The following is a 26,175-nucleotide window of genomic DNA, read 5'->3' as shown; positions in this document are numbered from 1 at the left end:
GGAACCCTTATCCTTTCTGTTTTGGGATAACGCTCCAACCAACTTAGCTACCTGGCCAGGACTTGTTAATTAGGCTGTCTTGCTTAGAGAAAAGAGTTGTATTGTACCCACACTCTCAGGCACATGGCTGTGTTCTCTACTCTAGTTTGTAGCCTTCACTTAGTCTTGAATGCTCACTAGCACTCTTTTTTTTTAATGAAACCAGATGATTTAGTTCTGTTAACATAGCATTTCTTCTAATTAATTTTTTTAAAAAGTTGAGGTAAAATTCTTATACCGCTTATAAAATGAACAGCCTTGGTCAGATAGCTTGGCTGGTTAGAGTGTTGTCCTGGTATGCAAAAGGTTGCTGGTTCAATTCCTGGTCAGGGCACATACAGGACCAAATTGATGTTTCTGTCTCTCTCTCTCACCCTTCTTCTCTCTCTAAAGTCAATAAAAAAATAAATAAACAATTCAGTGTCATTGAGAATATTCACAATGTTGTGCCATGACCACCTAGTGACAAAACATTTTTCATTACCCCAAAAGAAAACCTCATACCCATTAAGCATGCACTTATTATTTCTCTTACCTCTTCCCCATGGCAAACACCAAATCTACTTTTATCTCCATAGATTTACCTATTCTGGATATTTCATATAAATGGAACCATACAATACAGGGATGGGCAAAAGTAGGTTTACAGTTGTTTGTATGGAAAATAATAGTAATACTTAAAGAACAAACTGTTTCATGTACTTAAAACTGTAAACCTACTTTTCCCGTTTCTGTATGTGTTAGCTTCTTTTTTGTCTATCTTCTTTCACTTAATGGGTTCTAGGTTCATTCATATGGTAGCATGTATTAATACTTCATTGCTTTTTATGGCAAATAATATTACATTTATCCATTGATCAGTTGATGGACATTGGTGGTGTTTTCCCCTTTTAGCTATTGTGAATAATGCTGCTACGAACATTCATGAACAAGTGTTCAAGTATTTTGTTTTCAGTTCTTTTGGGTATATATCTAGGAGTGAAATTGCTGGGTCCTTTGGTTATTTTGTGTTTAGCTTTTTGAGAAATCACTTGCTATTAGGAGTACAACTGTCATTTTAAATTCCTGACAACATGTAGGAGTTTGTGTTGTTACACATCCTTACCAATATTAGCATTTGTGGTCTTGAATTTTTGCCATTATGATGGATATTTTCTACACTTCTATAATTTTTCTTTTTATTATGATGTAATTCATAAAAGTGACCCTTTTAATGTGTATATTTCAATGGCTTTTAGTATATTCACAGAATTGTGCAGCCATCACAACCCAATTTTGGAATGTACTTGTCACCTAATAAAGAACCCCTAAATGAGCTGACAAGCTGTAAAAAGATAGGGAGGAACCTTAAATGCATTTATTTCTTAGTAAAATAAGCCACTTTGAAAAGGCTAAATCCTTTATGATTCCAACTGCATGACTTTCTGGAAAAGACAAAACTGTGGAGGCAGTAAAATGGTCAGTGGTTGGCATGGGTTCTGGGGAGGTGCGAATGGGTGGAACACAGGATTTTTAGGGTAGTAAAGCTACTCTGTAATACTGTAATGGTGAATACTTACATTTGTAAAAACCTATAGAACCCTAATATGTACATACCTTCATTATCAATATTGGCTTATCAGTTAGAAATGAATCACCCTAATGCAGAGTGTCATTAGGGGAACTGGGGGAGTTGAGGGGTATATGGGAATTCTCTGTACTTTATTTCTCTGTACAGTAAACCTAAAAGTGATCTAAAAAATAAAGTATATTAATTAAATTTAAAAAAAAAACAAAGAACTTATATGCACCGTCTGCATCTCTTCTTTTACTCCCCAGCATTACGAGCCATAAATCTACTCTCTGTCTCTGAACTTACCTGTCTGAACTTTTCATATAATGGAGTTGTGTAACTTTTTTTTTTTTTGTATTTTTCTGAAGCTGGAAACGGGGAGAGACAGTCAGACAGACTCCTGCATGCGCCCGACCGGGATCCACCCGCACGTCAGCGACGCTCTGCCCACCAGGGGCGATGCTCTGCCGCGACCAGAGCCACTCTAGCGCCTGGGGCAGAGGCCAAGGAGCCATCCCCAGCGCCCGGGCCATCTTTGCTCCAATGGAGCCTTGGCTGCGGGAGGGGAAGAGAGAGACAGGAAGGAGGGGGTGTGTGTGGAGAAGCAAAAGGGCGCTTCTCCTATGTGCCCTGGCCGGGAATCGAACCCGGGTCCCCCGCACGCCAGGCCGACACTCTACCGCTGAGCCAACCAGCCAGGGCCTGTGTAACTTTTTTTTTATTGGCTTTATATACCTAACCTAATGTTTCCAGATTTCATCTGTGTTTTAACATGTATCAGTCCCTTTTATTGTATTCATTCCTGTTGCTGAGCACATTTAACAGACTAGGATTTTTTCCACTTTTTTGGTTATTTATGAGTAATTCTACTGTAGAACATTCATGTGCAAGTTTTATGTGGTCATATGTTTTTTAATTCTCTTCATTATATACCCAGAGTAGAATTATTGGGTCATATGGCAACACTGTGTTTTAATGTTTTGAAGAACTACCAAACTATTTCCCACAGTGGCTGTACCATTTTTTATATTCCCACCAGGAATGTCTGAGGGATCCAATTTCTCTACATTCTCGACAGTACTTGTTACTATCATCTGTCTTTTTGTAGAATGTTATTTAACTTTTTTTTTTTTTAAATAGAGGCAAATTTCTGGAGATGTGTGCTGATCTCTTAGCTAGAGTGGAGCCGCCACTTCGTAGTGTTTTGGAACAAGCCAGTAAGTATTTTTGTGATAGAATTGTTTGTGTATCTCACACTCTTTGGAAATACTGTTTATTACTTTTTTTTTCAGTTACACACATTTTTATTGTATAAACAACTTCTTTATATCTTCCTTCTGAAACTCCCACTTGCTCCAAGTAATCTTTTGATAATAATGTCCAGGGAAATCTAAGTTTACCCATGAAACCTAATTCAGACCAGAGATGGATATAAACTTTTCATTTGTTTCATGATCGTAAAAATTGTCTTTTGCAATGCTGCCAGAGGAATCTTGTAGGCTTTTTGTCAGTGAGTCTTTTGTTTGCTGAATGACAATTAGAGCAGATGGATGATATGCTTTTTTAACTTGGGCTAAAATGTAGACATTTGATTTAAGACTATATTACTGATTTTTCCAAAATGTTTACTTCGAGTCCACTGTTGTGTTGGTTACTAGCTATTTCAGTGCTGAAAAATTCTGTCAGCAGTGATTATGGCAAATGGGCATGTTCTTTCCACGCTGTGACAGCCTGTTTCTTTAAATAGCCTTTCTCAACAAATTGTTAGTGTTTATTACATAAAATGTGACCAGGAAACCAGTTGGTAGTAAGAGTTATTTTATGAGTGATAGCAGAACCATGGTGCGTACCTTCTTTCTGATGTGAGAAGATGGATGCTCTAATGGGGACTGTTTATTCTCTGGATGGGTGCTGGAGTGGCTAGATGTGCATCTGAGTAGCTCTTTTTCTTTCATGTCATGTCGGGGTGATCCAAAAATTGAAGGGCCCTCTTACCTTCCTTACAGCTAGCTTAATTATTCCTGTTTTAACAATTCTTTGTGTGGGACACTTTCAGAGATTGTAGGACATGGAGTATTCTGGCTTTCACCTCCTAAATCCCAATATTACTGTGCCACCCTGCTCCCATTATTTTGAGAATCAAAACATACCTACTTGTTTCAGATACTGTGCATCTGTGTGTGAGCACACATTGGTGTGAGTGCTGTTTTGGAGAGCTAGAGTGAGGGAGTTATGGGTTCTTTTGTGATGATGTGCTGTGTTGCTCTTTCATTTCACTGTGAAATGCTAATTTAGAGATTCTTTAATCTCAATGTCCAATTACTTTAAAATAGAGTTAAAGAAAGAAGATATTTATGCAGTGGAGATAGTTGGTGGTGCAACACGCATCCCTGCAGTAAAAGAGAAGATTAGCAAATTTTTTGGTAAAGAGCTCAGTACAACACTCAATGCCGATGAAGCCGTCACTCGAGGCTGTGCACTGCAGGTGAGTTTCTTTTTTCCACACAAGCCACTTACAGGTCATTGTGACGAGGCAGCAGTGGCTTTATGTATCTGGCTAATAACCTGGCTTTAGCTTGGGGTGATCTCAAGGTATAAGGTTCTGAAACATTTGTTTTGAAAGGGAAGTCAGAGGTGGTATTCATTAATAGAACTCTATACATGTAATAAAGTGAATTAATTTACTAGAAACATAGGTAAGCCTGAAATACTGTTGGATATGGCATGTTATCTGTTGTTTATATGTGAAGTAGTATTTATTGTACATCAATTAAGTAAAGGGTGGAGCTAATGGAAAGATAAAGAACAACTATATTATAGGTGATTAAATGATAGAAGTTTATAAAAGTGCATATTCAGACATCAAGAATTTATTATAAATAGTTAAAAACTATTTATGATGGTTTTCTGAAGTCTTATTTTACTGGAACTCATGATATTCATGTTTATATTTGTCAAATGGAATTTTTTAAAAATTATTATTCTAGTGTGCAATCTTATCGCCTGCTTTCAAAGTCAGAGAATTTTCTATCACTGATGTAGTTCCATACCCAATATCTCTGAGATGGAATTCTCCAGCTGAAGAAGGGTCAAGGTAATAGCGTTTATCAGTTATTTTTTGTACTTTGAGTTAATTCAGTGTTAAGTTTGAGTAAAATAATTGTGCTCCAGTTCAGCTTCTTCAAATCTGTAACATTTTGTTATAGTGCACGAGTCAAAGTGATTACTTAATTTAGTCATCAGAGGAAGTTTATATCTTTTATTTAGTTTCTGATATTTGATCGTGATGAAATAATTGTTGCCTTTTGGTGCAGATTGAAATATATTTCTTTTTTTAAACCAAGTTTTTTAAAATTTTAAATTAAAAAAAGTTTTTTCTATTAATTTGACAAAGAGAGGGAGATGAGGGGTACGGGATGGGGAGAGAGAGAGAGAGAAGTGTTAACACATCAACTTGTCACTCTATTTAATTGTGCACTCATTGTTTGTTTCTTATGTGTGTCCTGACTGGGGATTGAGTCCATGATCTTGGCATGCTGGGATGCTGCTTTATCCACTGAGCTACCTGGCCAGGACGAAATATATTCCTTTTTAAAAAACTGATACACACACGTGTATTTTTTTTTTCTTTTTATGTGTGTGAGAGAGAAAGAGACAGGAAGGGAGATAAGAAACCTCAGCTTGTAGTTGCAGCACCTTAGTTGTTCATTGATTGCTTCTCATATGTGCCTTGACCAGGGGGCTCTGGCCAAACCAGTGACCCCTTGCTTAAGCCAGCGACCTTGGGCTCAAGCTGTGATCAGGTTGATGATCCCGCGTTCAAACCAGTGACCTCAGAGTTTCGAATCTGGGTCCTCAGCATCTCAGGTCGACGCTCTATCCACTGTGCCACCATCAGTTAGGCTTTTTTGTTTTGTTTTGTTTTTGGAAAGTTATAATCTGGAAATGATGCCAGTTGAGAAGAATAACTAAAGAAAGCTACACAATAATTGTAAAACTAGAGTGCATGGGAAAATGTTAGGAATATCCTAATTTTGTGTGTTTTTGTCTTTTCTCCATTTAGTGACTGTGAAGTCTTTCCAAGAAATCATGCTGCTCCTTTCTCTAAAGTACTCACATTTTATAGAAAGGAGCCTTTCACTCTTGAGGCCTATTACAGCTCTCCTCAGGATTTGCCCTACCCAGATCCTGCTATAGGTAAGTAAAGAGTTGGGATTTAAAAAATTACACACAGTTGGGAGAACTGGGAAAAGCAGAGTAAGTACAATATTCTGAAATTTCAGTATTTCAGATCACACACAATAAACCCTCTTTTAGTTTATTATTTTTATTTTAGAGAAAGACGGGAAGGGAGAAAGAGATGGAGGAGAGAGATGAGAAGCATCAACTCATAGTTGCTTCACTTTAGTTGTTCATTGCTTTTCACATGTGCCTTGACTGAAGGGTTCCAAGCTGAACCAGTGACCCCTGGCTTAAGAGGGATCATGTTGATTCTATGCTTAAGCCTGTGAGGCTGCACTCAAGCTGGGGTTTCGAACAGGGGACCTCAGCATCTTAGGTCAGTGCTCTGTCCACTGTGCCACCACTGGTCAGGCACCCTCTTTTAGTCTTGTTACTAGGTTTCAAACCAGGATGATCATTTAATTGGATCTCCTATTGTGGGAGCATTATTTCCTGGTTTATGTATCATCTGGGTATATACCTTGTGCTTAATGTGGGGCTAGATATTGAAAGGAGTTGAAATTCAGTTTTGACCCAGAAAATTATTAGGAAATTGTGATGTCAGTATCATAAACCATATTGTTTATAGTGTTCAGAGACTAAGAAATTTATAATCTGGAAATAGTACTAGATGAGGAAAGAAACAAGTTACATAGTAATTGCAGACCTAGAGTTCATGGACTGTCCTAAATGGCACTTAGAAGCTGTAGAAAGCTAATCTACTGTTTTCCTCATTTGTAAAATAGGAATAAAGGTGGTAATTCATGCTTTGCAGAGTTTTGTGAATTAAAAAACATAAGTAAAATGTTGGTTTGGTAACTGAATCTATAAATGGCAAGTCCTCGAGTGTGACTGTAGAATGTGACAGAATTGTTTTAGGAATTTATCTGGTAGTAGCATCGAATAAGAGAGTGGGAGTAGAGGGAAAGAAATGTTTAGAGGGTTAAGAGATATGTGAACCCTTAATTGGGACAAGATAAGAGTTTGTATGTGAAAGAGAAAGGAGAAATACGATTTGGTAAAATTCTGTGAGTACCCACTTTGCTTCTTTGAGGTGTCCCCTTTGAGGTTTGCATGTGTCCCCTTCCCCCACAGCATGGGTGAACTAGCAGAAAGTCTACCTGGAATTTACATAGAAATGTGACATAACTGGCTCCCTCCTTCAGACCATGCACTTGTCGATTTGAGGTGTTGACTCTGTTACTGACCTGTTAACTGAGAAATGCACATAACCTGACTTTGTAGATATATATTCATGTTAGAATGTCTCCTATCAGATTATTTGCTCTCTTTTGTCTCTCATATGTCCCTAGCTCAGTTTTCTGTTCAGAAAGTCACTCCTCAGTCTGATGGCTCCAGTTCGAAAGTCAAAGTCAAGGTTCGAGTAAATATCCATGGCATTTTCAGTGTGTCCAGTGCATCTCTAGTGGAAGTGCACAAGTTTGAAGAAAATGAGGAACCAATGGAAACAGATCAGAATGCAAAGGAGGAAGAGGTAATTTGGATATTTTATATCATTTTATGATGGCTCAGAGGTGACTTGTTTAAAAATTCTCAGAGCTAGACTGGGTGACAAGGGAGGAACATTATGATAGATGCTGGCTCAGTTTGCATGTGTCCTCTTCTCCCATGGGTGAACTAGCAGAAAGTCTACCCGGAATTTACACAGAAATGTGACATAACTGGCTCCCTCCTTCAGACCATGCACTTGTTGATTTGAGGTGTTGACTCTGATTATTGGAGAATGCTGTTTGAGCCTTAGTTGATCATTTTCACAAGTGGAATAGATTTGACATTGATTTGTTGGAATCATGCATTGTCTCATCCTATTGTGGAGCAAAATCAAAGCTTTATAAAACTACAAATGTTTGGGTCTCATCTCCAGAGATTTGTTTTGAGTTTATCTGGGCCTACTAGGGCCAGGGTATCAGTGTTAGAGACCTCCAAGGTCATTCTGGGGGAGGCTGCAGGCATCAGAAGCCACTGATTCAGGGTCTCCACAGATTTCTCCTTAGTTTATTATTGTCAGGCTTCAGTCTATTAACAGAATTCTCAAGGTGTTTGCCTACTGTATTGTCAGGCTTCAGTCTATTAACAGAATTCTCAAGGTGTTTGCCTACTGTAATGTATGCAGTAGCTGTACTTTGAGGATGAAAAGACTGATGTAAAAACTGCTGGTAAAAGTGAAGACTTTTGAGAGAAATTTACTACTCAGGAAGCTTGGAGAAATTCATGCTGTCTTCAGATTATATTGTTAAATATTGACATACTGTGTACTTTGAGTACTTTATGTGGTTTATAGAGCAATTCCACAGCTACTCTTGTTTATATAAAGCTAGGGCAGGGGAGGTTTCCCTGCAGTGTAAGAGGTCATTCCTGAGATCCAAGCAGGAAGACTTCTGAGTTGTAAGTAACATGTACATCGTACCTGGAATTGGACTCGAGTTTCTGATGCTGGGAATTCAGCAGGGATCTGATACTGTGATTCTGCTAGTGTGTCATTTGGTGGTTTGGTCTTTCACTGGTATGAACTAGTTTCAGGATTTGATGTGACCTGTTTTTCAGAAAATGCAAGTGGACCAAGAGGAACCACATGTTGAAGAGCAACAGCAGCAAATGCCAGCAGAAAATAAGGCTGAGTCTGAAGAAATGGAGGTATGAATTGTGCTTTAGAGGATGTATTATAGTCTCTTTACATACATGGTTTATCTGTGTTTTTACTATTGTTAGGAAGGTAGTTATATTAGGAATTCCTCATGTATTTGAATAGTTTTAAAGTAAAGTTTTATAGTATGTTTGGAAAGTACATTGGATAAGTACATGGTCTTTGAACTCTGCTCTGGCCAGTGTCTGAGAAAAAGCTCTCAGAAGCCCTAGTTTTGTTTTTTTTTTGTATTTTTCTGAAGCTGGAAACGGGGAGAGACAGTCAGACAGACTCCCGCATGCGCCTGACTGGGATCCACCCGGCACGCCCACCAGGGGGCGATGCTCTGCCCACCAGGGGGCGACGCTCTGCCCCTCCGGGGGTCACTCTGCTGCGACCAGAGCCACTTGAGCGCCTGGGGCCAAGGCCAAGGAGCCATCCCCAGCGCCCGGGCCATCTTTGCTCCAATGGAGCCTCGGCTGCGGGAGGGGAAGAGAGAGACAGAGAGGAAGGAGAGGGGGAGGGGTGGAGAAGCAGATGGGTGCTTCTCCTATGTGCCCTGGCCGGGAATCGAACCCGGGACTTCTGCACGCCAGGCCAAAGCTCTACCACTGAGCCAACTGGCCAGGGCCAGAAGCCCTAGTTTTATTAGACGTGTGATTGTTTAATGCTGGTCTCCTCTTCCTCCTCCTCCTCCTCCTCCTCCTCCCCCCTCCCCCTCCCCCCTCCTCCTCCCCCCTCCCCCTCCCCCTCCCCCCTCCTCCTCCCCCTCCCTCTTCTTCCTCTTCTTCTTTTTTTTTTTTTACAGAAACAGAGAGAGGGTCAGAGAGGGATAGATAGGGACAGACAGACAAAGGAACGGAGAGAGATGAGAAGCATCAATTATTAGTTTTTCGATTCGACACCTTAGTTGTTCATTGATTGCTTTCTCATATGTGCCTTGACCGTGGGGCTACAGTAGACCAAGTAACCCTTTGCTCGAGCTAGCGATCTTGGGTCCAAGCTGGTGAGCTTTTGCTCAAACCAGATGAGCCCGTGCTCAAGCCTAGTGACCTTGGGGTCTCGAACCTGGGTCCTCCACATCCCAGTCTGACACTATCCACTGCGCCACCGCCTGGTCAGGCTAATGCTGGTTTCTGAATGGCTATTACTAATAGTCATCCTGCCCATTCTTCACTGATAAGTGAGAGAATCCTTTCAAATTTTGTCAACTCTCTGAAGCTCATCTTTTTTGTCAGAAAATATTGTTTTAAATAATGTACTTAAATATATTTTTAAAATAGTATCCTTACCCAAGCATTTAAGAGAATATGTGACATACCTGTTCTTTAATTTTAACTTTTGAGTTTTCATGTTTAAACTTGTCAGCATTGAAAACACCTTCTCTTTCCAGTTGTTAATATAACACTGCAGTGTATAATCTCACCTAGTTATGTTATGATTGTGGCATTTAAAAAAGTTTGGCAGAGCCTGAAGGTGGCTTAAGTCTGTTGCCCATATGCTTATCAGTTAACAGATTGTGATTACTTTCTTTTAGCTGTGTAAATAATTTATGAAAAAGAAAATAATGGATAGGGAAAATGATGTTCAGAGATTCTTGAGTCTTTTACAGGCATTTTCCAAGGTGGGAAACCTTCATGTTGTTGGCTGGGTTGAGGGCAATGGGAGAGAGAAGTACTCATTCTCCTGTATGCTTATGGAGGGTGGGGGAGGAGGAGAAGGGAGAGGTGCCACTCCCACTGTCCCCAACCCCATGTGATGGAGCTGTGGGAAGTTACGGGGGATTGTTACTGAGGCTTTTTCTATGATGTGGCTTGGGAACTGGTGCCTTTCAGAGTATGTACTGTATGGAGGGAAACAAATGCAAATAATACATAAATTTTAGCACCTAACTTAATTTACTTGGATAGGATGTGGGGAAATGACTGGAATCTTTTAAAGTTATTGATTTTAGAGAGTGAGAGAAGTAACCTCAGAGGTAAAGATAGGCAGACTCAACAATAAAAACTTCTATAGGCAAATGGTATAAAATTAGAAAAAACCAGAAGAGTCAATCACTTGGGGTGGAGAGAATGGTGGATGAAATAGGACTACTAGGCAATTTGAAACAAAGGTTATTGACTCAAAGAAAATAATAGTGATGTGATGGTAGATGAATTCCCATTTATGGCCTGGATGCAGTAGAATGGGCTCTCCCATTCCTTGTGAGAATGTAAATAGGTCAGACATTCTGAAAATTATATAGGTAATGCTTCTAGTCCATAAAAATTTTAGATACTCTCCTCACTAATTTCATCTGCATGTCTCCCATCCAAGTACTAACCAGGCCTGACCCTCCTTAGCTTCCAAGATCAGATGAGATCGGGCGCGTTCAGGGTGGTATGGCTGTAGACGCGTCTGCATGTCTATATGTTTAGATAAGCATGAAGATTTAAGAGTGATTGTGTGCTGACTGGGGGATGATGAGAGGTTGCTTTATATACGTGCACGTATGTGCACTGCAGCAGTGTTACGTATGTTCACATTGCAATGCAGCCGTCTCCAGAACTTTCTCAGCTTGCTGAGCTGAAACTGTGCCCATTGAACAACACCTCCTATTTCCTTGTCCCTCCTCCCCTAACCCCTGGCAGCCACCATTACGTTCTGTCTCCATTGATTAGATTTTTACAGTTTTTTATAATTTTAGCTTTCCAGATATTATATACCTTGGGTATCTGAGGCATTAATGCGAAAACAAAGTTAATAAAAAAGCAAAAATAGGTTTTGAAATATGACCCTTTCAGAAGTTTAAGGTAGTTTATGTATTTGTTCTTAACGATGTCTATTATTTTAGACTTCCCAAGCTGGATTGAAAGACAAAAAGATGGATCAACCACCTCAAGCCAAGAAAGCAAAAGTGAAGACCAGTACTGTGGACCTGCCAATTGAGAATCAGCTGTTGTGGCAGATAGACAGAGAGATGCTCAACTTGTACATTGAAAATGAGGTAGTTATTTCAAGTCTCAGAACAATAAGCTAACAAATTGTGGACATAGTGTTCAAACCCTTTCTAGTGACCCTTACACATTTTTGGTTTGGAGTTTAAGAAAAATTATTATAGGTTTTTGGGTTGTGTAAGAGCAAGTTTAATAGATAGCATGCAATCCCAAAATCTTTTATGGCAAAATAACTTCTGTATTCCTGGAAGCTCTGTTATGAGATCAAGATCTTTGACATTATGGCTTTGTTTTAGGGGGAGGTGCTGTTCATATTTGGGCACGTATGTTTGCTCACTAGGGATTGGGATGTCTGAGTTGTCGGTCCTGGGAGTTGATGGTATAGGTCACATAGCATTAATGGTAGCACTGTTTTGTTTTAATTTCCTTCTCCTGCTGTCAGTCAATTTGATAACTTGTTACAGTGAGTGATGCAAAGTATGGGACCTTGGGGCATGTATATTGAATTAATTATTATGAAGTTTACCTTGTATTCATTGGGTCTAAAAATAGTTGTTTTACAGACCTTTAGCTTTTATACTACAAGTAAATTTGATTTTTCTTGGTATTATAATATAGCAGACATCTCACTTCTGACATTGAGCTGATAGTTTCCTTTTTTTTTTAATTGAGAGGCAGGGAGGCAGAGGCAAAGACAGACTCCCTCTTGAGCACTGACCGGGATCTACCCGGCAAGCCTCTACCAGGTGATGCTCTGCCCATGTGGGCTGCTGCTTCATTGCTTGGCAACTGAACTATTTTAGCACCTGAGGTGAGGCCATGGAGCTGTCCTCAGCACCTGGTGCCAGCTTGCTCAAACCATTTGAGCCATGGCTGTGGGGGGAGAAAAGAGAGGGGTAGGTGGGCTGGGGGGAGGGACTGAAGAAGCAAATGGTCGCTTCTTCTATGTGCCCTGATTGGGAATTGAACCCGAGACTTCCACACATAGGGCTGATGCTTTGCCGCTGAGCCAACCAACCAGGGCCTAGCTGATAGTTTCTTTAACTATTTAAGCTCTCTTGTCTTAAATTTTTTTTCTTAGTTTTTCTTGAGTTTACATCTTGGTATTTCAGTTGCTCTTTTTCCTAGGCACACCCACAGAACTCTCGCTCAGTCTTCCTCGTTTACTGAGGACTAATACCTCCAGCTCTCCTTTCTTGGATGATTTGCGGAATTAAAAGGATTTGAAAAAGAAGGATTTCCTACTTTGATAATTGACATTACTTAATATTTAAGAGGAAATTTTCTTCATTGTCTGAATGTCTTAACTGATTGATACTGCCCTCAGGGTAAGATGATCATGCAGGATAAGCTGGAGAAGGAGAGGAATGATGCTAAGAACGCAGTAGAAGAATATGTGTATGAGATGAGAGACAAGCTCAGTGGGGAATACGAGAAGTTTGTGAATGAAGAGGTAAGTAGGTTACACACTGTGGCTACCTATTATGTGTTAGAAGGGAAGTGTGCATCTGTGGGTGTACTGCAAAATGATTAAAATGTACTTTTGGGGGGAGTATCATTTTGTGTTTATAGTGCCTGTGATTCCACTGGTGAATCCACTGATTTCAAAAGTGATGAAATGAAAATTGGTAAATCAAAATTGACCTAATGACAAGGTTTTGTTCATCTTTAGGATCGTAGCAATTTTACTTTGAAACTAGAAGATACTGAAAATTGGTTGTATGAAGATGGAGAAGACCAGCCAAAGCAAGTTTACGTCGATAAATTGGCTGAGTTAAAGGTAAGTGGCTCTTGAAAGCAAAAGTGCCCTGAACCCTTGCTGTAGTTTCCAAGAGCATCTCAGAATTGGGAAGAATTATGTCAAGTAATGAAGACAGGCTGACAGTGATTAAATAACTATACACTTTATCACTTGGGTTAATTCTTTCTCACTTTTATTTATTTATTTATTTTTTTATTTTCTTTCTCACTTTTAGAACTTATATTAACACAAGAATTTTTTTTAAACTGAGTTAAGACTTAAAGTGATCATTAAATTGGAGCTGAGGACATTTATTCTTGTCTTGAAGGCAGGCAGAGCAGTTCTGGCAGGGCTGTGGGTGAGCTTTGGTTGTTGGTAAAGCAGACCTCTGGTTTTGTATCTAAAGAATCTATCTGATCATTAAACCTGAGAGTTAAAATAGAAACACCTGTATAAAGTTGAGGTCTCTTGCTTGGGAATGGATGCCAGTGCACAAGGACTTCTCACATTTCTCTAGTTTACTTACTTGCTTTTCAAACTGGGCCATTGTGACTAATCTGGAATGGAATTGCTTAAGGGTTATACCTGTAGTTTTCTGTCATTCTGGCAAGAATAGGAAGAGGGCCCTGGTCAGGTAGCTCGATTGGAGTGCTGTCCCGATACATCAAAGTTGTGGTTTTGATCCCCAGTTGGGGCACATAGAAGAATCAACCAATGAGTGCATAAGTAAGTGGAACAACAAAAATTGATGTTTCTCCCCCTTCCTCCTTCCCTCCCTCTCTCCCTCTATCCATCTCTCCCTTCCCCTTCCTCCCTCTTTTCCTCCCCCTCCCTCCCTTTACCCTCTCTCTAAATTCAGTTTAAAAAAACCCAGCAAGAACCTCCAGTGAGATCCTTCCCATTGAGTGTTTTGTTTTTTTCCTTTTTATTATGGGAGATATCAAACATAAAAATGTAAAGAGAAGAATAGTTTCAACTGATGCCAAGTTACGGACGATTTTGTTTCATTTGAACTTGGGAAACAAATCCAACAGTATATGCAGGTAGTCAGCTCTTTCAAAATCAAGGTATCGTCCTTTTTTTCTTTTTCCTATTTTCCCTTTCCCAGTTATTTAAAGCAAATCCCATGTTATATTTAATCTAAAAATATTTCAATATGTATTTAAAAGAGAATGTAATCTTAAACTCTAGCATATCACACTAAAAAAGTCCTTACTATCACCATATATTCAGTCAGTTTTCAAGTTCCAGTTAACTTACATTATTTTTTAGTAAGTTTGACTCAGGACTCGTGTGGCCCACACATTTTGTTGATAATGTCTCTTAACCTCATGTCTGTAGTTCTCCTTTTGTCATCCCTCCCCTTATATTTTAACAATAAAAAAACTCATTGATTGATGTTGGGGTGGGGAGAATGAAACATCAATTTGTTGTTTCACCTAATTATGTATTCTTTCTTTGATTCCTGTATGTGCCCTGACCAAGGATGGAACCCACAACATTGGCCTATCGCAGGGGTAGTCAACCTTTTTATACCTACCGCCCACTTTTGTATCTCTGTTAGTATTAAAATTTTCTAACCGCCCACCGGTTTCACAGTAATGGTGATTTATAAAGTAGGGAAGTAACTTTACTTTATAAAATTTATAAAGCAGAGTTACAGCAAGTTAAAGCATATAATAATAATTATTTACCAAGTACTTTATGTCAGATTTTTGCTAAGTTTGGCAGAATAAATCTTTATAAAACAATTTACTATAGTTAAATCTATCTTTTTTTTTATACTTTGTTTGCTCTGCTACTGCCCACCATGAAAGCTGGAATGCCCACTAGTGGGCGGTAGGGACCAGGTTGACTACCACTGGCCTATCGGGACAACGCTCTAACCAACTGAGCTATATGTCCAGGGCGGCCCTCCTCCTTACTTAGTTGATGGGAAAACTACTTCATTTGTCTTGTAGGACTCGCCCCTAGTCTGGGTTTTGCTGATTTTAATCTCTGGGGTGGTTAATATCTGGTAAATTGATGGGTGGATGTAGAGGGCTCATCAGGTATAGGTTAAAAAATTTTTTTTGGCAACAGTACTTCCTATTGAGTGTTATGTGTCACTGTCAGCAGGCACCTGTATTTGGTTGTCTTCCCACTGTGTTTTGAGAATTGGGGTCTCAGGTGATAGTTGGAGTGGCTCCACATTGAATAGTACTGAGGTGTACATTCTTATATCTAACCTGAGTATACAGGGTGGGGCAAAAGTAGGCTTACAGTTCATATGGAAAATAATACAATAAGTAATAAATAATAATACAAGAATAAATTGGTTTGTATATTCACAGCTGTAAACCTCCTTCTGTCCCAGCCTGTATAGTTCAGTGGGCTGGGGAAAAAGATTTAACTTCTATATTGCACATGGAAACTGAACGTACTTAAACCCATAACCGATTTGAGTGACTGTAAAAACACTGCTGCTCTGCTAATTGGAGCTGCCTGTGAACATCTGTGTGTGCTCTCTTTTGTTAAGAATCTAGGTCAACCTATTAAGATAAGATTCCAGGAATCTGAAGAAAGACCAAAATTATTTGAAGAACTAGGGAAACAAATCCAACAGTATATGAAAGTAGTCAGCTCTTTCAAAAACAAGGTATCTTTTTTTGCTTCCCTACTATTTTCTTAGAGTTAAGCTTTGAGGCATTATATATTTTTCTTTTGTTCTCTTTAACTGTTATTTAATAATATTGTTTTTTTGGGGGGCTGTTAATATAATACATATTTGTTTTAAAAATTGGGTTCACTTTTCCTTTCTTGAATTTTTAAGGAATTGAGTATCGATTTAGATTGTGAGAGTAAATGTGCTCTGTTTTGGGAGAGATTGTAACTTTTTGAAAGACTATGAAGTACTAGATGAGACTTGGGTCGGGAGTGGCATCCTTTGACACTGTGTGTTGGCTGCTGTTTGCAGGAGGACCAGTATGACCATTTGGATGCTGCCGACCTGGGGAAGGTGGAGAAGAGCACGAACGAGGCCATGGAGTGGATGAACAAGAAGCTAAATCTTCAGAACAAGCAGAGTATGACCGTGGATCCAGTTGTCAAAGCAAAAGACATTGAAGCTAAAATCAAGGTATTTTATGGTTTTACATTCTCATGTCTTTTCTCGTCAGCCTCGTTATTTATTATTAATAGTCCTTAAAGGGACATTTGGGAGGGAACTTCCTTACTGCATTTTAGCTTCTGATTTGGGGATTGGGTGGGACAGGGTGGACTTGGGTTTCATCATGTGTCATGTAAAATGTGTTACTTTCTAAGAAACGAGTTTCTCGTCTACCATTCCAGGAGCTGATAAGTATCTGTAGTCCTATAATTTCAAAGCCCAAACCCAAAGTGGAGCCTCCAAAAGAGGAGCCAAAAAATGCAGAGCAGAATGGACCAGTGGACGGACAAGGAGACAGCCCGGGTTCCCAGGCTGCTGCGCAGGGCACAGACTCAGCTGTGCCTTCGGATTCAGACAAGAAGCTTCCTGAAATGGACATAGATTGATTCCAACAATTGTTTATATTAAAACAGATTATTATAAAGCTTTAAGTTGTCAACTTTGTTCTAAATATCAACTAGAACAATCCAATACTGGACATTTCTTAGTTTTTAGGGGATTTGGGGGGAAGGGGTATAGGTAATGTACGGAGCATTTTGACTTCTAAATGGTTAGATACAGAACTTAAGTGCATTGTATCTTTTTCATAATGGTACTATTTAGAAGCCCAGTTAGTCTTACTGAGCTTATGCTTCACTCCTTTTATGTTTAAATCATGCTTATACAAAGATAAGTTTGGGGAGTGGAGCTATAGCAAAAACTAGAACCAGCTATCAAGCAGACTTTTTGTTATGACACATATGGCAGGAACCCTAATTGTGTTTCAGAAATATGTTGTGGAGATTGTCACCATGTCTCCCCGCTGGTGTGGGGACAGGGGTGGTCTCCTCTGTTCCTGAGGGCAAGAACATGGCATGGCACGGATTCACATAAAATAGCCCTGGTATGCCTGAGCTGCTCCCCGTTTTATTTCTGCTCCACTGAACCCCACCCTTTTCTTAGCCCCTGCCACCCAATAAAGGAAAGAGCTCTTACAAATGCCATGTGCTGCCCCTGGGAAGATAGACCCCTTCACCTGGAGCAAGTTAACTGAGGATTTCAGACCTGGAGGCTCTTCCTGAAAAAGTGTACCTGAACATATGTTTTACTAATACCCCAAGCATCAAAGTCTAAATAATTTTCTCTTTGGAAAGTTAGAATTGGGTAGATGTATTGTTAGATATAGGCATGGTAAATTTACCTGAGGAACTGATACTTGTTAATTACGGTGTAAAGATTTGTATCCTGGCCTGCTTATTCAGCTGAGAGATGTTCTGTAAATTTGAGGTATAGCTTGAAGTTCTAGGACCAGAGTTAAAAGTTTTTTTTTTAAAGCTCATTCATGATCACTTGTGTGTTAAGTGTTAATATCTGTCATGAATCTGCCAATTTGTACATGTTAGAACAGCTGACAGATCATACAAAAACAGATATACTGGGTTGTACTGGATGACTCTGAAATTGGTGTTAAAGAAGTGTAGTGCTTGACTTTACAGCACCTCATTCTTACTGTGTAGCCAGCCTGTGGCGGAAGTACCGAAGCATTTCCTGTGATGTTCTTTGGGGGTGGCGTTGATAGGCATGAGGCATTTTGGAAACCAAGGGAAGCCTGTATTAGAGGCCAGAGCTAGTACCTGCCTTAGAAACTGTTACAAGCTTTGTTGGTTACATTTTGGATCCTTGTAATAATTGTTATTCTGTTTACCAGAGTGCCTCTGTTAATTTTGGCCTATGTTACTAGAAATATGATTATACCTTGTGCATTTAGAATGTTTCTGTCTGTGCACTAAAAAATTTTAGGATGTTAGAATCTCACAAGTGCTATAGAGAAACATTGCTTTGAGAGGAGGAGTAAGGTGGACGTGTATTAATGCTGGTGCGTAAGCATGCCTGGAAGCCAGGAATCGGCCCTGTTCTTAGAGCATCCGCTACCAGTCATGCTTCAAGAATTCCCGCTGGCCTGCTGTGAGGCCAGTAGCTACTTTGGAGTGCTGGCTGCAGGATAAAGCCAATTCTTATGCAACTGACTTAGTCCTTCATGGCCCTTTCTAGTACTTTTTTGTGTGTGTGTGGGGCAGGGTGTGGGTGTTGGGATGGGGATGAATTTGAAGTTTAAACTAGAAATAAGATGATGTGGTCTGCTTGCTCTCTGTTTAGACAGGCTTTAAGACCAGTTGGATTCACATGGTCAGGCCAGAGAGTGATAATACATGACTGCAGACAGGCGTTTATCCCAGGTCGCATTATTCAAACTGGTTTGTTAAGGCTCCAGGTCACGTTCTTACACTAAGAAAAACATTCAGTAAACATGAGACAAGCTTAGGAAAAATTAATAAAAGAAACCTGTCTTACACTCAAAAAGAATGGTTTTCTTAATTTCATATTGAGTGTGTGTGTGTGTGTGTGTGTGTGTGTGTGTGTGGTGAAAATTTCCCCAGAGCTAAAATTTCAGCTAAATTCTAGTTAACTTGTCAGAGACTCGGGTCTGAACAGAGGCACAGCACACTGGGTGGGGAGAAGTTTCCTTTTCTGTGCTCAATTTCTTTTTTTTTTTTGTATTTTTCTGAAGCTGGAAATGGGGAGAGACAGTCAGACAGACTTCCGCATGCGCCCGACCGGGATCCACCCGGCACGCCCACGAGGGGGCGATGCCCTGCCCCTCTGGGGCTTCACTCTGTTGCATCCAGAGCCATTCTAGTGCCTGGGGCAGAGGCCAAGGAGCCGTCCCCAGCGCCCAGGCCATCTTTGCTCCATTGGAGCCTTGGCTGTGGGAGGGGAAGAGAGAGACAGAGAGGAAGGAGGGGAGGGGTGGAGAAGCAAATGGGCGCTTCTCCTATGTGCCCTGGCCTGGAATCAAACCTGGGTCCCCTGCATGCCAGGCCGACGCTCTACCGCTGAGCCAACCGGCCAGGGCCTTTGCTCAATTTCTTGTGGGAGTTGGCCCAGTTCTCCGATCTTGACCTTGTTCCTGTGATTGGGCCTTACTTTGAGGGTTTTGACACTAGTAGAGGATGAGTTATAGAAGCATAAAGGTCAGTGTCAGGACTGATGCTTCCTGTCCCTTTTTATTTTCTTTTTTGTATTTTTCTGAAGTTGGAAACGGGGAGACAGACTGACTACTGCATGCGCCCAACTGGGATCCACCCGGCATGCCCACCAGGGGGCGATGCTCTGCCTATCTGGGGTGTTGCTCTGCCGCAACTAGAGCCATTCTAGCGCCTGAGGCAGAGGCCACAGAGCCAACCTCAGCGCCTGGGCCAACTTTGCTCCAATGGAGCCTTGGCTGCGGGAGGGGAAGAGAGACAGAGAAGAAGGAGAGGGGGAGGGGTGGAGAAGCAGATGGGCGCTTCTCCTGTGTGCCCTGGCCGGGAATCAAACCCGGGACTCCCGCACGCCAGGCCGACGCTCTACCACTGAGCCAACCGTCCTTTTACTTATTTTTAAAATATTTATTGATTTTAGAGAGGGAGAAAAGCAGGAATATTGATCTGTTTCTGTATGTTCCCTGACCGGGGATCAAACCAGCAACCTCTGTGCTTTGGGGTGACGCTCTAACCAACCAATGTATCTAGCCATGGCTGCCACCTGTCCCTTTAAAAAAATAGCATGGCCCAGCCTGATCTGTGGTGACACAGTGGATAAAGGGTTGACCTGGAACGCTGAGGTTGCTGGTTCAAAACCCCCAGTTTGCCTGGTGAATGCACATATGGGAATTGATGCTTCCTGATCCTCCCCACCATTCTACCCCCACACCTGCTAAAATGAATAAATTAAAATAAATTAAAAAAAAAATACCATGGCCCCGAGTATGCTAGTAACAGTTGCCACCACTAGGTGTGTACATGTGCACATATGTGTGTTGGTGTATGTGAGGTGGTGAGTGCTGAGGGGATGGAGCCATCAGAAGAGAGCTGAACTGTACAAGGCCTGGGCCTAGGCTGGGAGGGGTCCCTGACACTCAGGAGTCCTGCTGCTGAACACTCCCTGTGCCTGATTGTGTCAGGAGGAGCTTGGGTACCAGGGCCTACCAATGGCCTGTGCCAGCCACCTTCAGCATGGTTCTAGGTAAGGCCATTTCTCCCGGGCCTCCATCCAGAGGAGAGGAGTTGCGTACCCCAGCAGGTGGGTGGGAAGCTGGGGCCAGCTAGCTGGCCATCATCCAGAGCTTTGTCATTTTACAGAGTCGGGGTCACCAGGAGTGCGACAGCCATTTACACAGAAGAGGTACCAGTGTCACCTGCATGTCCTGGGAAAGGGTGTTAAAGGCAGGGCTGGTGTGACAGTTTTGCAATAGGGCAGCTTCAGTTCCATGTGAAGAACTTCCAGAGCTCCCGTGGGGTTGGTGAACATTCACCCAGAGTCAGGCGACCCTGGTTCTTGTAGAGAGCTGTCAGAGGTGGTTGGGCTGAGAGACGGGTCCTGGTGTGGGGCACTAGGCTATTTAGATAATTTAACCTGAGGGCCACAGAATGTTTTAAGGAAGCTCATGTGATGTGTACAGAATGAATTGGACCTGGGGGAAGTTGGAGGTAGACTTCTAAAATAACTCATGTTTGAGAGGATGAGCCAAATGAAGGGGGGAATAGTAGGACTTGGTACCTGGAGGAAGGGGAATATTAGAAGAGAATATTAGAATACTAGTTTAGGGCAAAACTCTGCTGTTAAGAAGCTGGGAAAGTGGTTAACCTTTGTGAAGTAATGAGTTGATGAGGCCATGGAAGCAGGCTTCAGGGCCGGATGTTAACTTCAGTACATGTGAGGTACTTCAATCATTTTTTTTAAATTAAAAAAAATTATTTTATAATGATAGAAGGTTTAATTTTCTTAATATCCATTTTAATGGGGTGACATTGATAAATCAAGGTACATATGTTCAGAGAAAACATCTCCAGATTATTTTACATTTGATTATGTTGTATACCCCTCACCCAAAGTCAAATTATCTTCCGTCACCTTCTATCTGGTTTTCTTTGCGCCCCTCCTCTCCCCCCCCACCCCCTCCCTCTCCTTCTTACCCCCTCCTCGTTACCATCACATTCTTGTCCATGTCTCTGAGTCTCATTTTTATGTCCCATCTATGTATGGAATCATAGAGTTCTTAGTTTTTTCTGATTTACTTATTTCACTCAGTATAATGTTATCAAGGTCAATTCATGTCAATCATTTTTCTTTTAAGTGCCTTTAACATTATTTTCACACGAGAAATGTAGTTACAAAACAATATGCACAGCTTCCTACGTTTGGAGAGACTAAAGAATTTGTATGAAAACTAAGACTGGATGATGATATTTCACAAGGAAATGATTTCCTCCCAAGGTGGGATTGTGTGTGATTTCTGTAAGTTTTTTGCTTGTTTGTATTTTCTAAGATTCATGTAATCAGCATTTTGTAATTTTATAATGTTTGTAAAAGCGAGATGTGTATTTTTAAAAGAATGGCTCCAGGGTTTCAAACTTGGAACAGGAGTAGACACGGGGAGCTTCAAGTCTGAAGGAGTCCCTGGAGGTGTTGCTGGGAGTGTGGGTGAGATCAGGAAGGCTCCCAGGTGGGGTGTGGAAGGATGCTTCAGGGGTCAGGCTGCATTCCTGGAATGATGGGTCGTGTTTGGATGTATCAGGAAGAGAATATGGAAGCTTTGAAGGGAACGAGCTGACAAGGGGAATGATTGTGTATGAGCCATGTTAGGGAGGACAGGAGTTTGACAAAGTGAGAGATGGCAGTGGCTGACAGGGTTATGTCCTGTGGGGGGCCCTGTAGGGAGGGCAGGGCAGGGCTTCAGAGAGGTGCAGTGAGGCCATAGGCGGAGATGCTCAGTGAAGCTTGGCCTGGTTGAAGTGAGGGGTCAGCTTGGGAGGAAGGAGGTTGGGCAGCATATCCTGGGCCCACATTCTGTGTGCAGATGGGGATAATTCCCACCTGTTACCTGGAGACCATGGCAGTCTTGGAGTTGCCAGTATATCCCTGTCCTGTGGCAGCCCTGGGACATGGTCCTCAACGCCTTTGTCTTCTGTGATTTGGGTACTGCTACTGGAGCAGGTGCCATCAGTGTAGAAATGAAGGACGGGACCTCTGAAACAGCAGAGGAGGAGGCCAGATGGAAAAAAGGCTGTCTTGAGTTAGAAGCAGCACTTTCAGGATAAGGGGGGCAGTCCATTTCTGGGGATTCAGGGAAGGGAAGACCTCAGAGGATGTAAAAAATTTAGAATGCTTTCCAGATTTGTCCAATATCCAAGGGAAAGGACTAGGCTAACCCTATTGTCACTCTAGTTTTGGCACGGAGGGAGGGTTTGGCATTGTTTTGTAAAGACGGAGGGAAAATGGGAAATATTTACTTCTAAATTTTCTGCGGAATTTGCCAGGTTCAAGCACAACAAGCAGAAAAAAAAATATAGGTAGCTGTGTTTGGGGCCTTTTTCATTAGTCATGTCTAGGTTTACACCCTTCAATGGCCAAGTGGACTCTTGGATTTGGAGTCCTGGGTCAATGAAGGGAGAGAGAACACTTAAAACATCACAGGTTACCAGGCCCTTCCACACCACGTACATTGTTTTTTCTACATGCACTTTAAAACTTAAAATACACTAGTCTGCCATTCAGTTAAAACTCGGCTAATGTGCGGGGAAGAGAAAGCTGGAAACACTTGGAAAACCACATTAACGGCTCAGCTTCTAAGATGTAAATCATAGCAAAGCATTTCTGAAGACAAGCGGGATCAGTAGATGGTACCTGTCAGCAATTCCAGTGGGGAGGCTTCTGGAACTGGTGAGGTTGCCGTAAGGACCAGGAGTGCATGCAGTGTGGAATGGGATGCAGAAAACTGAGAGGGTCCATGTGGTCGTAAAGGAAGCCCCAGTGGGGTGGGCGGCCTTTCCTCTGTGACCAGTCCTGTTCTTAATTCATTCTACATCCTATGACTGAAGGAGGGACCATTGCTTAGTTCACAACTGCCCCTGCCCTTGCAGCCTTTGTGATGCCGGGAATGTAGAGAAGGTGCCCAGTGAAACATTAGTGCAGTATTTTCTTTATTTAGAAATTAAATTTAATGGGTGACATTGATCAATAAAAGTACTTAGCTTTCAGGTGAACATCTCCATGGCATTTGAACTGTTGATTGTGTTGTGTGCTCATCACCCAAAGTCAACTCATTTTCTGTCACTATATATTTGTCCTCCCTTACCACCCCCTGCAGTATTTTCAATGAAGAAACTCCCCCGGAACATTACACCTATACTTGAGATCATATCTGACTCCACTTTCTGAATAAGAAAAGGGCCAGAGCAGGCCAAGTTCACAGAACAGGTGGATGGCAGAGCCCAGAATCCTGACTCCAGTTTTGAAGAACATTAATCTGGAAAGTTATGTGGCAAGAATATGGGGTTTTTCCCTCCAAAATTTTGCTCTGAATACAGCATGTTTTATACAAGTAGTCCTGGCTTCTTAGTCTGGCGGCCCTCCAGCCCGCTGACAGCCTCGTGCAAGCGGCTGTGTCGAAGCTGTCACGTGAGGGCGCTGTAGCTCTTCTTTGCCTTGGGTCAGATGCAGTAAAGACTTCACCGGAAGCGGAGTCCCAGAGTTTGGAGAATACAGCCAGCCATCTCTCCTTCATGGCAGCCAAAAGCAGAATCGGCTTAACAGAGGCCTCGAGTGAGAGCACAGAGGCTCTGTTATGGGCTTTTGCTAGCAATGCCTTGAGTCCTCATCTCAAAGTGTGGCATCACCTGTGAAAGGAGAATGTTGCCGGGATCCCAGATCTGGGGTAAGTTTCCTGCCCAGTGCTCCTCACACTCAGCTGGGGATCTTGCTAAAAGGCAGATTCTGATTCACTAGGTCAGAGTGGGGCTTGAGCATCTACAGTTCTAACAAGCTCCAGGCTGATCATAGGCCTCATTTTGACTAGAAAAGACAACCTCTAGGGGCCTTGGTTTCTTCATCACACCAGTCCTATCCCTCATGAGATGATGGGTGTAGAAGACATTCAAAACAAACAAGAAGAATAAAGATAAGGCCTTGGCTGGTTGGCTCAGTGGTAGAGCGTCGGCCTGGCGTGCGGAAGTCCCGGGTTCAATTCCCGGCCAGGGCACACAGGAGAGGCGCCCATCTGCTTCTCCACCCCTCCCCCTCTCCTTCCTCTCTGTCTCTCTCTTCCCCTCCCGCAGCTGAGGCTCCATTGGAGCAAAGATGGCCCGGGCGCTGGGGATGGCTCTATGGCCTTTGCCTCAGGCGCTAGAGTGGCTCTGGTTGCAAGAGCAACGCCCCAGATGGACAGAGCATCGCCCCCTGGTGGGCATGCCAGGTGGATGCTGGTTGGATGCCGGTCGGATGCCGGTCGGGTGCATGCGGGAGTCTGACTGCCTCCCGTTTCCAGCTTCAGAAAAATACAAAAAAAAAAAAAAAAAAAAAAAAAAAAATTAAAGATATTGTAAACACTAGGCACATAACTTGCCTTTTGAAGTCCCACTGGCAGTACAAGGAGCAGCCACAAGCAGTCCCAGGGCTAGGGAGAAACCTTTCTTGTCCTTACCCTGCCAGGGGCCTGGCTTCTGAGGAACAATACTGACGAGCAGCCTGCAGAGCAGAGAGGCACCAACCTTCTCCTGGGGGACATCACCACTAACCCCTGGGAGGAGGTTGGGGAGAGGTGTTGCTTCCTGCCTCTGGAGTGACACATGAATCCATTCCACTTAGTGCCAGAGGTCCCACCATTCCTATTGACTTGGGCCACTTGTAATGCTGGTGGCCGAGGACAGGCAGGTTCACACTGGATTTGGACAGATGGTAGAGGAACTGGGGAGCTGGAGAGCAGTGGGACATTCTTATTTAATAGATTCTCACTATGGTGGACGAGCAAACAAGCAGGGGAAACTGCTTCTCAGGGCAGCAGGCAGACAAACAGCAATATAGTCCCTTGCAGTGGTGGGCAAGCAATCTGCCCTGAGGGCAAGTACCCGTAGCCTTACATAGGCTACACACATGTGGCTCTGCCATGTGCTCACGCACTAATCGTGCAAAGAGCAAGGAAGCAAGCCTCCCCTATGCCACTCCTTTGGACTTGGCCTGGTTCCATTAGTAGTGCCAAGAGGGAGCTGACCCTGACCTCTGTAGAGGGAGGGAGTCTCTGGATAGCGAGTCCCAGGAAGCTGTGGACTTTGAGTCCTAGGCTCTGCCACAGGGGATTAAGACCAGCTTCGGATCAGCTGGGTCAAAGTGAGCCTCTGGACACCCAATTTAGTTTCTGCTCCTTGTCTTGTGGTAGCAAGATTTCCTGGTGTATGAGCGTCCCCCATCCCTCCAAAGAGGATTGGCTCCTGCTATTTCCCACCCTGAGTTCTGTCTTGGCCAGCTTGTGTCCCAGATTTCTGTAATGCTACATCAGGAGGTGGGAAGAGACTGAAGCAGCAGGGAGAGAGGGACCTTCCCTGTGGTTCAGCTCCTGGGCTGTCCTTTGAGGTAAAGCAGTGGCTCAGCTGTACCTCTGAATCCAGGGGTGGGGTAGGGGTGGGGCGTGGTTAGAACACAGGTTAAACCCCTCAGAGGTTCTGATGCAGGTCTAGGGGGGGGTCTGAGACTTGCATTTCTAACAAGTTCCCAAGTGATGCTGATCTGCTGCTTTAGTTCTGGGGATGGAGAGTCTGGGTTAAGGGAATAAAGGAGGCTCTTAATTGATGTAATAAACAACTGAGGGTGAAGGTGATTGTGGGTGGGAGGGGGAAGGGAAGCGACCAGGGTACATTTGTGGGGAGCAGGAAGAGAGGTAAATGCAAAGGGTTCCTAAGCAATGCCCAGTCAAGTTCAGAGTTTCGGAGTTTCATTGAAACTACGGCAGGACTGTGACTCTGAACACTACATCCAGTTGACACCAGTGCTGGGGGTGATTCAGGCTACATGAACTTGGCCTGACTGTGGTTGCTCGTGTGT

At 42.4% G+C, this 26,175-nt stretch overlaps 1 protein-coding gene across 1 annotated transcript in view; it reads left to right on the top strand.

Moving 5' to 3' along the window:
* Window positions 1–18,624, top strand: part of HSPA4 (heat shock protein family A (Hsp70) member 4) — a 58,634-nt gene extending 40,010 nt beyond the window's left edge. The window contains exons 8-19 of the mRNA XM_066344147.1: window positions 2,732–2,808; window positions 3,925–4,076; window positions 4,579–4,685; window positions 5,655–5,788; window positions 7,126–7,307; window positions 8,378–8,467; window positions 11,290–11,442; window positions 12,720–12,845; window positions 13,065–13,172; window positions 15,652–15,771; window positions 16,090–16,251; window positions 16,464–18,624. Of these exons, the coding sequence (XP_066200244.1) occupies window positions 2,732–2,808; window positions 3,925–4,076; window positions 4,579–4,685; window positions 5,655–5,788; window positions 7,126–7,307; window positions 8,378–8,467; window positions 11,290–11,442; window positions 12,720–12,845; window positions 13,065–13,172; window positions 15,652–15,771; window positions 16,090–16,251; window positions 16,464–16,667 (1,615 nt within the window). The 3' untranslated portion in view covers window positions 16,668–18,624. The remainder of the gene's footprint in view (window positions 1–2,731; window positions 2,809–3,924; window positions 4,077–4,578; window positions 4,686–5,654; window positions 5,789–7,125; window positions 7,308–8,377; window positions 8,468–11,289; window positions 11,443–12,719; window positions 12,846–13,064; window positions 13,173–15,651; window positions 15,772–16,089; window positions 16,252–16,463) is intronic.
* Window positions 18,625–26,175: the final 7,551 nt, after the last annotated feature.

The sequence above is a fragment of the Saccopteryx leptura genome, chromosome 6, assembly GCF_036850995.1.
Source record: "Saccopteryx leptura isolate mSacLep1 chromosome 6, mSacLep1_pri_phased_curated, whole genome shotgun sequence".
NCBI lineage: Eukaryota > Metazoa > Chordata > Mammalia > Chiroptera > Emballonuridae > Saccopteryx > Saccopteryx leptura.
This window is presented reverse-complemented; position numbering and strand designations above follow the sequence as displayed.